Source organism: Hordeum vulgare, chromosome 4H (assembly GCF_904849725.1).
Source record: "Hordeum vulgare subsp. vulgare chromosome 4H, MorexV3_pseudomolecules_assembly, whole genome shotgun sequence".
In the NCBI taxonomy this organism is placed as follows: domain Eukaryota; kingdom Viridiplantae; phylum Streptophyta; class Magnoliopsida; order Poales; family Poaceae; genus Hordeum; species Hordeum vulgare.
Window position 1 is genome coordinate 465,529,956 of NC_058521.1, and position 16,091 is coordinate 465,546,046.

The window sequence follows — 16,091 nt, forward strand, 5'->3', positions numbered from 1 at the left end:
TGCACCTCCCACCAAAACCCAAGGCACACAAGGGGGGAAAGGGAGGCCAAACCCTAGGCGTGGTGGCTGCCTTGGGTGGCAAGCCACCCCTAGGGCGTCGCGCCCTCCACCTCTTGGGTCGCCGCCCCTCCCATCTAGGGCTGCATCCGCACCACCTAGGGAAACCCTATGGGTGGCGCACCCCCTCTCTCTCCCTCCTATATGTATCCAAGGGTTTGGGGCTGCAAACACACAAGTTTTCTTCCTCCCTCGGCGCAGCCCTCCTCTTCCTCCTCAGCAGCGCATGGCTAAGCCCTGCCGGAGTACCACGTAGCTCCACCGTCACCACGCCATCGTGCTGCCGGACCTCTCCCTCAACTTCTCCTCTCTTCTTGCTGGATCAAGGTGAAAGAGACATCACTGGGCTGCACGTGTGTTGAACGCGGAAGCGCCATTGTTCGGCGCTTAGATCGGAATCTTTCGCGATCTGAATCGCTACGAGTGCGACTCCATCAACCGCGTTCATAGCAACGCTTCCGCTTAGCGGTCTTCAAATGTATGAAGATGTTCTACTCCTTGCTCGTTGCTAGTATCTCCTAGATGGATCTTGGTGAAGCGTAGGAATTTTTTTGAATTACTACTACGATCCCCAACATTCTCAGCTCCTTTCCTATGTCGTACATAATTTCTTGATATAAGGTAAAATGAATAGCACTAACACTAGCACCCATATCACATAAACCATGATAGCAATGATCTACTATTTTGACTGAGACGACACACATGCCAACAACATGTCTATTTTTATCTTTAGTATCAGGTTTGGCAATTCTAGCAGCTTCTTCACTCAAATAAGTAACATGCCCATCGATATTATAGACCAAGAAATCTTTAACCATAGCAGTATTAGGTTCTACCTTGATTTGTCAGAGGGTTTGGTTGTTCTAACATAACTTTTGTTAACTACGGTTGAAGCTTTAGCATGGTCCTTTATATTAACAGGGAAAGGTGGTTTCTCAATTTAAGTAGTAGGCACAACTCGATCAACATTGTAAATGATAGTTTCATCCTCATCTTTAATTGATTATTCAACTTTTTCTTTAATAGGTGGATGATATTTAAACCATTTCTTTTTAGGGAGATCAACATGAGTAGCAAAGGTTTCATACAATGAGGCCATTCCTGGAAAAAACAAACATGATAATCCTTGCTAAATGAAGTTGTCATCATCATGACAACGTAATTTGCCATCTTGGACATTCGATCTGCCATGCTAGAAAATCCGAATTCAATTTGTAGCGAAATCCAACCAACTAAACTACATTTTGAGTTACTAGGCGTGTTCATGTGATTGGGATTAGTTCTAGATAGTTTGCATGTTGTGTGTGAGTATATCTTCAAGCTATATGCGGTGTCATGGTGCAAATTATTGCCAACTGCTTCAACTAAAGATTTTAGAAGAAAAAAATATCTCAAAAAAGGGAGGAAAAGATTTCAAAAATAACGACAAAGAAAAAGTAGCGACCACGATGACAAATCAAACTTTTAATGACCAATTATATTTTCCTGGAAATAAAAAACACGACAACCCTTGCTAAAGGAAATTGTCATCATCATGACAACGCAATTTGCCATCTTGGACATTCGATCTGCCATGCAAAAAAAGAACTGAGTTCAATTTGTAGCGAAATCCAACCAACCAAACTACGTTTTGAGTTACTAGTTTGAATGAAAGATTTCAAATATATATTCGAGCTATATGTGATGGCCTGGTGCAAATTATTTTAGCTGCTTCGGAAAAAGATTTTTAAAAAATCACATAAAAGGAGAGAGAAAGATTTTAAAAATAACATACAAAAAAGTAGTGAAACCCAACCAACCAAACTATGTTTTGAGTTACTAGGTATGTTTGTGTGATACAGATTAGTTCGAGATAGTTTGCACGTTATTTAGAAATATATTTCAAGCTATATGTGGTAACGTGATGCAAACTATTTCCAACTACTTCAAAGAAAGATTTCAAAAAAGAACAAATCACATAAAAAGAGAGAGAAAGATTTATAAAATCTCTCCCTAATAATAAAGCAAATACGGTTTCTGGTCGTTCGTCTTGAAAATTACCCCTAAAGTTTGCATAAATTACCCACCATGCCACCGGTAAGTAATTAAAAACGTTTCACAAAGCGAAATTTTTTGGACTGGGCCGGCCCATGTAAAAAACTCCTATATTACGCTCTGCATGGTGGGAGAATTTCCAGCACACCATATGGGCCGACCCGTGCACACGCGCCTGCTTTTAGTTCTGTTTATTTATTTATTTTCAGTTCCATTTTATTTTTTATTTTAAATAATTTAGAACTTCAAATAATCTTTAATATTTTAATAAACTGAACATTATAAATCAACATATTAAAAAAATTAAAATGTTTGTGACTTTAAAAACTGCTCGGAGTTTTGTGAAAAATGCTCGCATATACAATAAAATGTTTGCAATTTTAGAAAAATGTTTGTACCATAAGAAAAGTCCATGATCTCAAATACAATTCCATGTATTAAAAATTATTAAAGGCATTTAACAAAATAATTTCTAATTCAAAATATGTTAATGCATTAAAAAAATGTCCTAAAATTTTAAAAATAGCTAATGCCTGTTTTGATAGTTTCTTTTTTTATTTAAAATTTTCCTTTCCATTTTTGTTTATTTATAATTTAAATAATTTAGAAATACAAAAACTTTTGCATATTCAAAAATATGAATTTTGAATCAAAATGCTGACGAATTTTTATTTTGAATTAAAAATAGGGTTCAAAAAAGCGCCGGATTTTTTTTTTTTTGCAAATTCCAAAACAATGTCCATAAATTTAATAAATATATTACTGATTTATAAAAATGTTTGTTTATTCAGAAAAACTTCATGCGTTTCAAAAAAATGTTTGTGAATTTAAAATAAAATCCTCCAACATCAAAAATTATGTTCGTCTTTTTTGAATTGGTCGCCAATTCGAAAGAAAATATTTAAACCCGTTCAAAATATAAAAAATATTCACGATTTTTACTAAATGTTTGTAAATTGTAAGAAATGTTCTCAATTTTAAAATTGTTCACATATTTTAATATTTTAAAATTGTTCACATATTTGTAAAATTGTTCACGAAAGATCTAATGTATGTAGTTAAACATTAATGCTTCTAAGTCTTTGTGACAATATACATGTATGTAGTTTGCACGTTGTCTGGAAATCTATTTTCAAGCTATATGTGATGGCACGGTGCAAATTATTTCAAAAGTAACGTACATAGATAAAAGAGTAGCGACCACAGTGGGAGTCGAACCCACGACCTTCTGATCCGAAGTCAGACGCGCTAATCCACTGCGCTATGCGGTCCTAGTTGACATTTACATCACTATACGTTATTAATACGCGCCCTCTAATGAATCCAGACGAGTTGGTAAACTGCACAGGAGAAAGGGCAAAGAAGGTTTCCACGCACGTGCGGCATCTGCGGGGAGCAGGCCACCACGGCGTTCCACGCCCACATCACACGTGCCGCCTCCTCAGTCCGCCCCCCTCACTCTCGCCTACTCCCTCCGCGCCCGCCGGCGAGCGGATCCGCCGCCGCCGCCGTCTGACCATGAAGCAGCTCCACCGGCAGCCCAGCCTCAGCAAGCAGCACCGGCCGCACCACCGCTCCTCCCTCTCCCGCTCCCTCGCGTCCTACCTCCTCCGCGAGCACCGCCTCCTCTTCGTCCTCCTCGGCTTCCTCCTCGCCTCCTCCTTCTTCCTCCTCTACCCCGCCCTCGCCCCGCACCCCATCTCTCTCTCCTCCTCCGCCCACGTCGCCACCGTCACTTCCGTCACCTCCGCCAACGCGTCGCCGCGCCGCCTCCCCGTCGGCGTCCGCAAAAAGGCCCTGCGGGTCGTGGTCACCGGGGGCGCCGGCTTCGTCGGCAGCCACCTCGTCGACAAGCTCCTCGCCCGCGGGGACAGCGTCATCGTCGTCGACAACTTCTTCACGGGCCGCAAGGAAAACGTCGCGCACCACCTCGCCAACCCTCGCTTCGAGCTCATCCGCCACGATGTCGTCGAGCCCATCCTCCTCGAGGTCGACCAGATCTACCACCTCGCCTGCCCCGCCTCCCCCGTCCACTACAAATTCAACCCAATCAAGACCATCATATCCTTTTTTCCCTCTCCACTGTATTCGTTTGCTTTTATGTAGAAAGGATTGCTTAAATACTAGTAGGTCAACAATGGCCTGGGAAAATTGAAGTGTTGTGCCTGCATTGCCGAAAAAACCTAGAGTTCTCTGTAGTTTTTGTTTCGATACTGTTCCTAATAGGTTCCTTAACTGATACTGCACAAGACCAATGTGATGGGGACGTTGAACATGCTGGGACTGGCGAAGAGGGTCGGTGCCCGGTTCTTGCTCACCAGCACCAGTGAGGTGTACGGTGATCCTCTAGAGCATCCTCAAAAGGAGAGTTACTGGGGCCATGTCAATCCTATAGGTGTGCTAATTTTATCTTGAAAAGGAGAAAACATTTGTCATATGCAACAAGCCCAATAGTAGTATATTTCAACCACTGCCCATTTCTGTCTGCCCACTCCATTTTGATATGTGTCATTTTTGCCAATGTGCAGGTGTAAGGAGTTGTTACGACGAGGGAAAGAGAACAGCAGAAACTCTGACCATGGATTACCATCGTGGTGCTGGTGTTGAGGTAAAGCTGCGGTTGCTGAATCGTGGTCTCAGTCAAACTATAGACTTCCTTGTTGGCAATGTCATGTGTTGCCTAGAATTAATTGCACAGGGCCCCTCAACATATATTAATTGTGTATGGCTCAAAACTTGTTATATGATCTGGTAAGATGTTGCAATAAAACCGGGCAGAAATCATTATGTATCTGAGATGGTATTTGTAGGTAATGTTTCAGTAATTTCCTTTTCGAGTAAGTGAACTTGAGAGGGCCCAAATGCCAAATATTGGACCCATGTGCTTCATGCTGTCCTTGTGTATGTGTGTTTATATGTACTGCATTTTGGGCAATCATGAGCAAGACAGATTGTGCCATGTGTTCGTCTTAGATGATATCTTTTGCCAGAAAAAAGTACCTTTGTGATGTATGGGAACTCATTACATGTAGCTGCTTTGAAGTAAATACACACAGTAATGAGTGTAAAATTAACTGTTCTTGAGTTTGAGTAAAAGGTCTTCTCTTGAGTTTCTTAAATGGATATTCAAGGTATTGCTTACATATTTTTAACTCGACAGAGTGAATCAAAGAGGGACAGTGCATTTGGCAAGATTCTGCTTATGAGCTGCTTTATCTGTGTTGTATTACAGTCTTACATTTCTTAAAGATCAAATTGACAAGGGAACTGTTTCCTTCAGGTTAGAATTGCTCGCATATTCAACACGTACGGCCCTCGTATGTGTTTAGATGATGGCCGGGTTGTTAGCAACTTTGTTGCACAGGTTTGTCTTAATTCATAGCTCTTGTTCTTACAAAAGGAGGATTACCATAGAAAATCTGCATTACTCAATATCCATTGTCCCTCATTTCCAGACTTTGCGAAAACAACCAATGACGGTTTATGGTGATGGAAAGCAAACAAGAAGCTTTCAATATGTTTCAGATTTGGTACTTGACTTGTTCATTTTTCCTTGACTAAATGTGGAAGCAGCAACTTGTGTTTTGTTGTTCAAAACTGCATCGATGCCTTATGCATTCGAATCTTAAAATCTTTAACCATCTGTTAATGTGTAGGTTGATGGGTTGATAACTCTGATGGAAAATAAGTACATTGGACCTTTCAACTTGGGAAACCCTGGGGAGTTTACCATGTTGGAGCTTGCTCAGGTCTGACCTTGATACTGAAACTGACTGACCTCCAGTTCTTGTTTGAACATAAAGTGGATTATTATCATTATCATTATTATTATTTTACCTAAAAGGAATAACGTTTCCGCACTATATTCCACAGGTAGTGAAAGAGACAATTGACCCAAGTGCCCGTGTTGAATTTAAACCCAACACCGCCGATGATCCACACATGAGAAAACCTGACATCTCAAAGGCCAAATCTCTTCTCAATTGGGAGCCAAAAGTCTCGCTGAAGCAAGGCCTGCCCCGTATGGTTTCGGACTTCCAGAAACGCATCTTGGATGAGAAATGAGGGGCAGGAGTTACCAAAGTCGAATCTGTATTATACTTCACGTTCACGGAGCATTTTTTAGTGCCTTGGCAAGCTCGGCTGCGGGCGTATAGATCACAGATAGCTTACCCAAGATTCATCTTCCAGGCAACTCCTTAGTGACATGTGTTAGTTGGTTTTAGTTTCATTGATCATGTCAAAACCTAGCCTTTGAGAGAAGAGTACTAGGAATTTTACACATAAATATAGCCTCGCCTTTTCTTTTGCTCTGAGTGATATTCTGCAACTCATCCGGTTTGTGTTTATAGGATTTCATGATATACTGTAGGGCAGAAAATAGGTGCGTACTTTGCTTGGTGTGATCTGTGTTCTGTGACTCATCCTGACACAATTTTTTAGGATTTCATTTCATGTGACTCAGGATATCATAAAGGTACCTAGTTTTTTTTCACAAATTATGCAGATATGAGGAAAACAACTACTCCCTCCGTTTCAAAATGTAAGACCTTTTAGAGATTCCACTAGAAGACTACATACGGAGCAAAATGAGTGAATCTATACTTTAAAATATGTCTATGTACATCTGTATGTAGTTCATAGTGCAAACTCTAAAAGGTCTTATATTTAGGAACGGAGGGAATATATTACTCCCTCCGTTCCTAAATATAAGTCTTTTATGAAATTTCACTAGGAGTCTATATACGGAGCAGAATGAATCTACACTCTAAAGTATGTCTATATACATCCGTATGTAGTCTAGTAGTAGAATCTCTATAAAGATTTATATTTAGGAACGAAGGGAGTACATCACGTAAATTATTATGGTAGTAAAATGCAAAAGCTGTCGTAATTCAAGATTACAAATGTTCAGAGAGACGGCAGAGCACCATATAACCTGGAAGCTCCAACACTTGGAATATAGTTGCACTATTAGTCAGGGCAGCAGCTCAGGAGAGGTGAATGTCGAACTGGAGGAGGCCCTCGACGCCGTCGTCGGTGGCGTGCTGGTCGCCGGGGTGCAGCGTGCGGATGGCGGCGAAGCCCTTGGCGTTCTCGTACTTCCCCGTGCCGCCGATGACGGCGATGCGGGACTCCGAAGCCGCCATCCGGTGCACCCCGAAGAAGCTGAGCGTGTCGCCGTGCACTTCGCCGCCGAACATGGCCGTCAGCACGACCGTCTTGCTGCTCCCGTCCTGCGAGCTCGCTACGTAGAACCCCTGCGCCCTGCCGACGGCCGCGGCGCCGAGGTCGTGGCCCCCGGCGAGCTCCTCGTCCACGACGGCGGTCATGCTGAAGAGGAGGTTCCGGGGTGTGGTGGCCGACGGCAGGCCGCCACCAGCGTTGACGGAGGGGATGGTGTTCTTGTAGCCGCCGTTGGCCGCGTTGCCATTGCTCTGGACGAGGCTGTCGTGTGGGACGACGCTGTTGCCGCTGGCCAGGCCGCCGGCGCTCGCCACAACCCCGGTCACCATGAGCGCCGACGGCTGCGACGACGAGGCCCCGAGGATGTCGTGCATGAAGAACGTCAGCGGGCTGTCGCCGGCGCCTGCAGCCACACCGGCTCCTACGTTGGCCGTTGCACCAGCACCCGCGGCCGGAGCTACTCCTGCGGCGCCCGCGGCACCGGATGCGGATGGCAAAGGCATCACCGCCGCGGTCGCGGGCGCGGGCACCGGCACTACCACCGGGTCGACAGGTGGCTCGGTCGGCCCCGGCAGTGGATCGACCGGCGGAGGAGCCTCTGCCGGAGGCGGCGCGGGATGCTCGTTGAGGACGCGGCCGGCGAATGCGCAGCTCGTCAGAGCAAGCGCGGCCATCATGTAGATGTAGAGCGCCGCCTTGGCCATCTTCGTGCGTGCACGGAGGACTCTGTTGGGAGGGCGGCCACACTCTCCGATGGACTGCGTGCTGGTGTGCATCGTTGCGTGCATGTTAGCCAGATTTATACAGGGTTTGTGGGTGTGCAGATCAAACGCACTGATCATCGATGTTGCAGGTGCAGGCCGCGACACGGGTGGAGTGGAGTTGTTGCTCCGTACCTGAACCGCTTGTGGTATTGCCGTGGTTGCATAAGATGGCGTCCAATGTATTCAAAAGCTTGTCGGAGAAACGAGGAACAGTTGGGGAGTGGGATGATACATGCCCCCACCCCCAGCCATCATTTCATGTACCAACGCACATTCAAAACATACCAAACAAGGCTAATGCATAATGCCTCTCAGTTCATACCAAAATTTCACATTTATACTCCGCCGACGAAAATCCACTGGTTTTCTCCAGTTGGGAGGGGAACCCTAGGCCACAGTTATTACAATTAATAGTTCCCTTCCTTCATTTGTAATGTATGATGATCCGCCACAACAAACCTACTGCCATCTCGGCTGCTCAAATGGCGATTGCTGCAAACCATGGGAGCCACAAAAGCGACACCGGATCATCTTGTCCCCAGGAACTCAGCAATGGTTTCCTCCACGAGATCTTTGAGCAACATCCTCTCCATCTCGCCCCCGACAAGATCGATGCTATCTTCCGAACCTTGCCGCTCGAAGTCCATCATCAGCGGGTCGCCCTGGTAACCGTCCGTCTCTTGCCGTAACTCGAACACCCTCTGCCACACATCGACGACGAACCCGTCCTGATCCCACCTGGACGAGAACCTTCGCAGCAACCCCTTTGACCCATGATGCACCAGAGAGGCGATGAGATCTGCAATGACGGTGTTTGTAAGCTCAAACAGGAGCATCCTCTCGGATGCCGGCCATAGAATCAGACTGCTGTACTTGTTCTCAAGTATATCGTATATATCAGGGCCGGCGGGATATTCCGAAAAGCAGCGCACGTCGAGCAGCCCGTCCTGGAAAGCGCCATCAATGCCCAATAGGGTGAGCATATCAAGCACATAGGAGAAATCCCGTTCTTCTTCATCCATGAAAGCATTGGCTATCTCCATTTCAGCAAGTGGCTCATCTGTTGAGGCAACCTCGTCATCGCTCGTTTTAAGATGATCATTGTCCTCGTCTCCATCGTCTGTGGTTTCCGTCTTGAGAAGCTGAAGTTGCATTCGCAGCCCTGTAATATTACAGAAAGTCAAAAACTAAAGAGCCGAGAATTTGAAGGGAAGGTGAATGGGCAAAGAATAACTCGGCCACTTGCCTTGAAGATCTGCACTAATTTTCTCAAAATCTCCTGAGTAAATTTCTTCAGCATCCAAGGAAGATTCAAGAACAGACACTGGACTTGGCTGCTCATCATTGTTGGAGCTCACCGGAGATTCTGATCCTGTCGGGTGAATCCACGAAGCTTGATTGTCATTGTCAGCACCATCATGGTGGTCAATCCCCACAGGAGATTCTGTTTCTGTTGGTGGATTAAACAGAGCTGAGTAAACATCATCAACATGATTTTCAATCCCCTCAGCCTGCAATAGAATACAATCAGAGGTTGGTAAACATGGCAATCGATAAATCAAGTGAGCTTCCAGAATTATCAAAGAGCTGAAAGACCTGGTTGAGGGAAACAAGAGGAAAATAAAATAAAATAAAATAAAATGGGATGGATGTGTATTACAAAACCATACAAATTAATGTATATCCACAGGAATTTATTAAGGATCCAAGAAAAAAAAACTGCATAATAAGCTAAAATTAGACGGTATACATGCGATATACCTGAGCCAGCAGATTGTCAAAATTAGGAACATGAAGGCGGAAATCGAATGCTGTCGATGGCTGTTGATGCATGTGCTGATTTAGTTTAGCAGGAGAAAGTGGTTCTTTATTCTGTTCAAAAACTGCAGAACTGGTATCCAGATGACACACTCCATCTATTTCATGGCCAGAATTCACGGTATGTGCAAGTGTCTTTTCAGATGAATCTGGCATGTCAGTTACGTCTGGTGCTTCCATAGAACTCACATGTATCTCACGGTCAATCATCGTTCTTCCCTCATCATCTGGGGACACTTGATCACCTTCATCAGCACGAGAAGGTAAACCTCTAGCCAGGGATTTTCTTTGTCTACTATGACATGCGTATTCAGAATCATGGGGTCCTATTTTGAGAACATCTTTAAGCATAGAAAACTCATTTTGCCTACCAGTTCTTTTTCTGTTGCTCAACTTTTGAACTCCATGGTTAGAGAATGATGGAAGAGATTTAGCCCTTGCTGAATTGTTTGGAGCTCCACCTCTCCAACCATCCTTGCTGCTGATGCCAAGAGGATTGCTACACGAGACTGGCACTCTGTTTCTCTGCAGTTCTCCCTTTGGACATTTCTGGTATGTGGTTGTTTGGGTAGCAACTTTTGATGTTTCCTCGTCAGAGAGAACAAACATCTCTCCAAGCATGCCAAAGCCATTATTCTCAGGTTCTTGATGCTGAAATTGATGGGCTATCTTCCATCTGCTAGAGAGCTGTTTCTTTGCTTCATTTATGACTGACGTGTCATTTGAATGTGCTGGCGAAGTGTTGAAGCTGGGAGAAGCCCAACCGTCACATAATTCAAAAGACCTATGGACTCTCTCCGAATTCTTGAGCTTAGCAAGAGATGACACAATCTGTGAGCTTTCATCTGACAAAATTGTGCTGGTGTCTTGTTGGACAACATGGCCCCTAGCAGCTCTCATTTGTTTCCCAACCTCTCTAGCAATTTCTCTAGATCCCTTTTTTATATGGCCTGATGTTTCAGGATCGCCAGGGGATACTTGACTGGCCTCATCAGTATATGGACTCCACATGCCAGCACACTGGCATGCTGTGTGCCTTCTGTAATCAGAATAAGGGATTTCATGTGGTAGGCCGAAGGATCCTTCAAGGCCCTGAGCTTTCTCAAAGCTTGGCTTCAGGACAACAATCCGTGTGGGACAAGCTCGTTTATCACTGATTTCCTGATGACTTGACCTTGATAGTTTCTGCCTCAATAAACCAGAGTCTTCTCTTGGGGATTGACTAGATAACTTAGTATGTGGTTTCCTCATGGAGTGTTTCACTTCATTTTGCTTGTGGAAAAAACTTTCTGTACCATTATCTTGTGAATAGATATTGTCTGCATCAATAAATTGATTTCTTTTAGATGGCTTCAATATTGTAATGCAGTTTGCATTAGATGAAGCAGAATCCAGATCGCGTTTTTCAAGAAATTCCAAAAGAAGATCCTTATTAGATACCAACGCATCAAGTGTCTCATTCAACTCTTCTGACATCTGAAGGGATTCATTTGTGGAAAGACGTTTTGCATCCATAAATTTGTGCCTTATGAAATCTAGATTAGCCTTCTCAGTTGCATCAAATATGGAAGTTGCATTTCCATTTCTACCTCTTGGGCTTCGGTGTGCCTTTACTCCCATCACATCCATAACCTCAAAAACATCTTTGACCTCTGGCATCTCATCATTCTTTCTCCTCTGTGGAACATATCTATCATGAGAAATAAAAGATGGCGTCCTGTGTGCATGATTTCTCCTACTTCTGTGCTGGCTATGGGTCCCAGACGAGGTAGGGAGTGAATCAAGACCCATTAGCCTTCCTACAGCACCTGGTGAAGTATGCCTAGCATTGACATCTTTTGAAAACTCTTCGTCTATTAGCTTTTTCATCGGTACACAGCTGGACTGTCTTGGTTTACTTTTCCTGATTTCCTCGTCAAACTGAAAATACCAATCCATTAGTTAAACAATCAAATAACTGGGGCAAAAAAGTTTGATAGCAGAGGATGACTATAAAATTATAGTGGATTTCTAAGGAGTTAAACCACTTCTTTTGCAGTGATATACGAAATAAGAATTATAGAAAGTTATGGCAAGCTATTCCTTACCATGCTTTAATATAAAAATAGAAAAGGTACAAAATATGCACCCAAGATAAGTCACATAAGGTAAGCATATTAATCTTTATCATTACTCTAATAAAGATCTGAGTTGGTAGAAATCTGTTCACATTCACTGACATTACCTCTTAATTCATTTGAAACTATCACAGTTGTCATCCATTAAGTAGAGGATGTAAGTTATGTTTTGTTATATTGCAACAGTTATTTAAATGATTGCTCCACCAATCCCTTGCATTGCAACGCCCAAGCATTTTGCTACTGGAATAAAAATAAATACCAATACAGGTTGAAAGGATCATAAAATGATAGGTTTGGTAATTTTCACAAAATCACGCACTTAATCCTTGAGAAATATGAACGTTGGGGTATTTAAAAGGAGAAAGATGAAGTCTCTTGGTAGGTCTCACAGTTAAACGTTATAAAATGTGTATCTTGGCTTGCTAGAAGAGTTGAATTTCTAACTTACCATACTATTTAGTCACAAGTATACCTACATGGAATAGCAGAGCTATCGCTAGCTATAAGCTAAGGCAAATAAGGAGTGCATTTGCAGCCATAGCGCCCGTCACTACTACAACAGAATAATTCTGCTAATGGCCAACTATTTTACGGATTTGCGTGTTAGTGAAGTAAACTTGATATTGCAGAGAACGCATCAATTGTTGATATTAGAGCAACACATGTAAACCAATTTAAGCTCTCTAGTTTCATATCATAGGGTTATACAGTGGTTAGTATCACGAAAGAGGAAAGTGTGCAAGTTTTAAGCTTTCTAGGCTACAATTGTGAACATATGTATCATGTGATATAGCTCTTTAGCTAAACACGGGTCACTCACCAGAGTGTGGGAGAGTACCCCAGAGTTACTTGCTTGTTTCCTCGATGACCCAGCCCCTGGTTTAAAGAGAAAAGGGACAGTAAATAATTTGCATACCGATTTTTTTGGCAGAAGAAACGATATTACAGCATGGAAAGAAGAGAAACTTCATGCCAAACTAAATTTCCTGTGAGCAAAAGTAAAAAAGAACGGCCACATAGAGAGGAGTCTTCAGCTCCAGTTCACTGTTTTGCTAGATCCGGGAAACAGGCATAGTAGGATGGAAATATACCTAGCACAAAATTACAAGCAAATATCTTCGAATAGCAAGCAAAATATATCTAGAACAATAGCTCTTAAAATAAAAGTACAAAGAGCTTTACCATGATGCCATTTCTTCGAATAGCTTCATGCAGTTTTATTTTAAAAGATACTACAAGAAAATGAAAAATCACAACGACCTGTTTGTGTAGAAACATCATCGTAGAACCCTGAGTAAAAATGTCTATGTGGGATGGGAGTCGAACGGAACTCAATTTAGAAACATAGCATGGAGTTTTCTGACTAGCTTCAAATTAAATTAAATGATTGTGTTTGGACTATGTAGGATTCAGTGTCTACTGGTAAAACCTGGGGGTTCCATACCCTGTAACTGTGCTGAATAGCTAATTAGCTACTATGTACTATGAAGTATTACTAACAATTAGTGCCTTAAAAAAAGTAACAATGAGTGTTTCATCTTATGGGGCACTCAATATTTACTTTGATTGCAGAGTGGCAGATTGGTTTTGTACCAACCTTACTAATACTTCTTTTAGACCAAACGGTCAATTCATTCAGCATCGGGAAACTAACACAGAATAAGTCACGGCTCTTGTACAGACTCAGACAAATTCAAACAAAGATTCTCCTAGCGATTAGAATAAGAAGGCCAGTGGTTAGAATAAGAAGCCCACTTGGCCATGAACCTTCACGGCGTCCGTCCTGCTGACATGGGGACACAAAAGAGCATAATTTAATGCTTTTACTTACAATAAATGTCCAGCAAATTACGGGCAAGTGAGGTTCCTTTGCGTGATCTTGTGGGAATTGTCAAGTTGGCAAAATCTCGCATTTCCTCTACATGCCTCTAGGGTGCAGTACGATCTTTAGGGCCCATGCAGTCTACCACAGTTCATCCCAAAACAGTGAAGGACATTTATCACACGCCTGGTTTAGGGGTTGGGTTAGCTTTTGTCCTAGAAGCTAGAACTCCCACGGAACATCAGAGTAACTTCAAATTAAAGAAGAAGAAAGGAGGCAAGAAAAGATCTGTCCGCTACAGCCATTTGAAATTCGAAACAGGAATCTTCTCTCCCCCAATAAAGGCTTGACTAAGACCTAAAGTACATGAGAAAGTTATGATGTCCCCGTCCGTTTGCTTAAAACAGCAGGAATGTGTGTAAAAAAGAAAAGTGCACAATATTTTACTGATTGCTTTAATCTCTGTTAAGAACATAAGAGAATTAATTAATGGGAACCTACTCTTATTTATAAATTCTTCCGATTAGACAACGAGCAAGGCCAAAGAAACGTCATTTTCAGTAATGATTAATCCGCGAAATACTTATAAAACAAGGGGGGAAAAGTGGGTAAAAACAGGGAATTTAGTTCCGAAATATAAGCAAAACCTATTTAGTTTCTACTAGGATGATGCTAAATGTGCAAGCAAGCCCAAAGCTGCGGACGGAAGCACGAGAGAAGTAAAGCAACCCCCAATCTCTCTCTCTCTCTCTCTCTCTCTCTCTCTCTCTCTCTCTCTCTCGACGCGATAACACGCGAGACAGAACCAAAACCCCCTCAAAAACCTTCACCGTCAAGGATGAAACAAGGGATGCCCTGACCTAAATCGAGCAAGGGATCTCCGTCGCATGGTCTCCGAAAGAAAAAAAAAAAGAAAAGCCCAAAACATCACGCGCCCAGAAAGAAGGAAGAAAAACGAAGAACGGAGGAACGATTACAAGAAAACTACTAGTGGAAGGAGACTGAACCAGGGGAGCACGGACCATGGTGATCGGCGGAGTACTCCCCCGAACGGGCCGCGTCCCACTCGAACGGCCCGCCGCCCTCTCCTCTGCGCCTCGATCTGCTGCGCCCGACGCTGGCCATGGCCGGCGCGGCCCTGGAGCCCGGAGTCGGACGGTGCGGCGGCGGCGGCGGCGGCGACGGGGCAGACGCTCATCCACCGCGAGGGGCGGGGCGGGGCGGGGCGGGGCGGGGAGGCAGGGAGCGCCGGAGCCACGCCGGCGAATCGATCTGCGTGGGAGGGATGGAGGGAGGGAGGGAGGAGGGTAGTGGGGGGGGAACGCAACGGGCCTCCCTGTGTTTGTTTTTGTTTCGTGCCGCCGTTCTCTTGCTGGCTAGCTGGAGCCTAACCACACGACCTGTTCCGGCGCTTGTTTGTATCTTTCGGTTTCAGTTTCCGCTTCTGTTACTGCTCTCGCACGCCTCCTCCCCTCACGTCACTTCACTTCTATCCCTGTCTACCTCCCGGAATTAATTTCTGCATATTTTCTCCCTTTTGAGATATTTGCCCCGTATTAACTCTCGTATATCTTCCTCCTTTACGCGATATTTGCCCGTATTAATTATCATATGTATCTTCCCTTTACGCGATACCTGCCTATCTTCGGGTTTTTTTAACACAATACAAACGCAAGCGTTCATATACACACGCACACATCCGTTTCTATAAACGCACATGCGTACACCCTATTTTTATGAACACATTCAAAAAACCGAGCCGTTACATCATTTTAAGATTTATAAATTCGTTCTAGGCGTATCTTCGGTTTTATAGGTTGAACCTTTTTTTTTTCCTTTTTGCTTTGGTATATAGTATAATATGGTTTTATCGATTTTATAATTTTGTTGCTATTTACTTATTTTTGTTAGATACCTGGACGTGTTGAACTTCATTCTAGAAAATAATTAGAAGCTATGTATACATTCATATCTTTATTTTAAGGTCTACGGCGGCAAAAGCCCATCTTGAATATTTCATTAAGTTACAAAGCGGTATAGTACGTAAATGATCATGGAGGCCGGGCTCCAGTGAGCTCTTATTATAAAAAACTTATTATATAGCGCAAACATTTTTCAAAAGAAATCTAGATACACAAATACATGTTTAACAAGTCTGAGAAAAGTTTCAAAACAACATACTTTCATATGTGGCGTGCACAAAAAAGACAAAAAGGTAAGTGAAAATGGGCCAAATTGTTTTTGTTGTTGGGTCTAGATTTTGTCTTTTTTGCACAGCATGCAAAT

General features: G+C 43.3%; 3 protein-coding genes and 1 non-coding gene across 4 annotated transcripts; 1 reads left to right on the forward strand and 3 right to left on the reverse strand.

The window, feature by feature from the left end:
- Positions 1-3,291: 3,291 nt before the first annotated feature.
- Positions 3,292-3,365, reverse strand: TRNAR-UCG. The gene has a single exon. It is a non-coding gene; the product is annotated as a tRNA-Arg (tRNA).
- Positions 3,366-3,528: 163 nt separating this feature from the next.
- On the forward strand, positions 3,529-6,485 carry LOC123446627 (UDP-glucuronic acid decarboxylase 1-like). The gene is made up of 7 exons (XM_045123200.1): positions 3,529-4,155; positions 4,342-4,489; positions 4,623-4,702; positions 5,375-5,458; positions 5,550-5,624; positions 5,751-5,843; positions 5,968-6,485. The coding sequence occupies exons 1-7, from the start codon at positions 3,613-3,615 to the stop codon at positions 6,157-6,159; spliced, it is 1,215 nt and encodes a 404-aa protein (XP_044979135.1). The 5' UTR covers positions 3,529-3,612; the 3' UTR covers positions 6,160-6,485.
- A 481-nt stretch (positions 6,486-6,966) lies between these two features.
- Positions 6,967-8,057, reverse strand: LOC123450620 (dirigent protein 25-like). Its single transcript, XM_045127777.1, has one exon. The coding sequence runs from the start codon at positions 8,055-8,057 to the stop codon at positions 7,086-7,088; it is 972 nt and encodes a 323-aa protein (XP_044983712.1). The 3' UTR covers positions 6,967-7,085.
- Positions 8,058-8,360: 303 nt separating this feature from the next.
- Positions 8,361-15,174, reverse strand: LOC123448980. The gene is made up of 5 exons (XM_045126040.1): positions 14,828-15,174; positions 12,804-12,859; positions 9,807-11,783; positions 9,292-9,556; positions 8,361-9,207 (listed from the first exon to the last, which is right to left on the reverse strand). The coding sequence occupies exons 1-5, from the start codon at positions 14,928-14,930 to the stop codon at positions 8,573-8,575; spliced, it is 3,036 nt and encodes a 1,011-aa protein (XP_044981975.1). The 5' UTR covers positions 14,931-15,174; the 3' UTR covers positions 8,361-8,572.
- Positions 15,175-16,091: the final 917 nt, after the last annotated feature.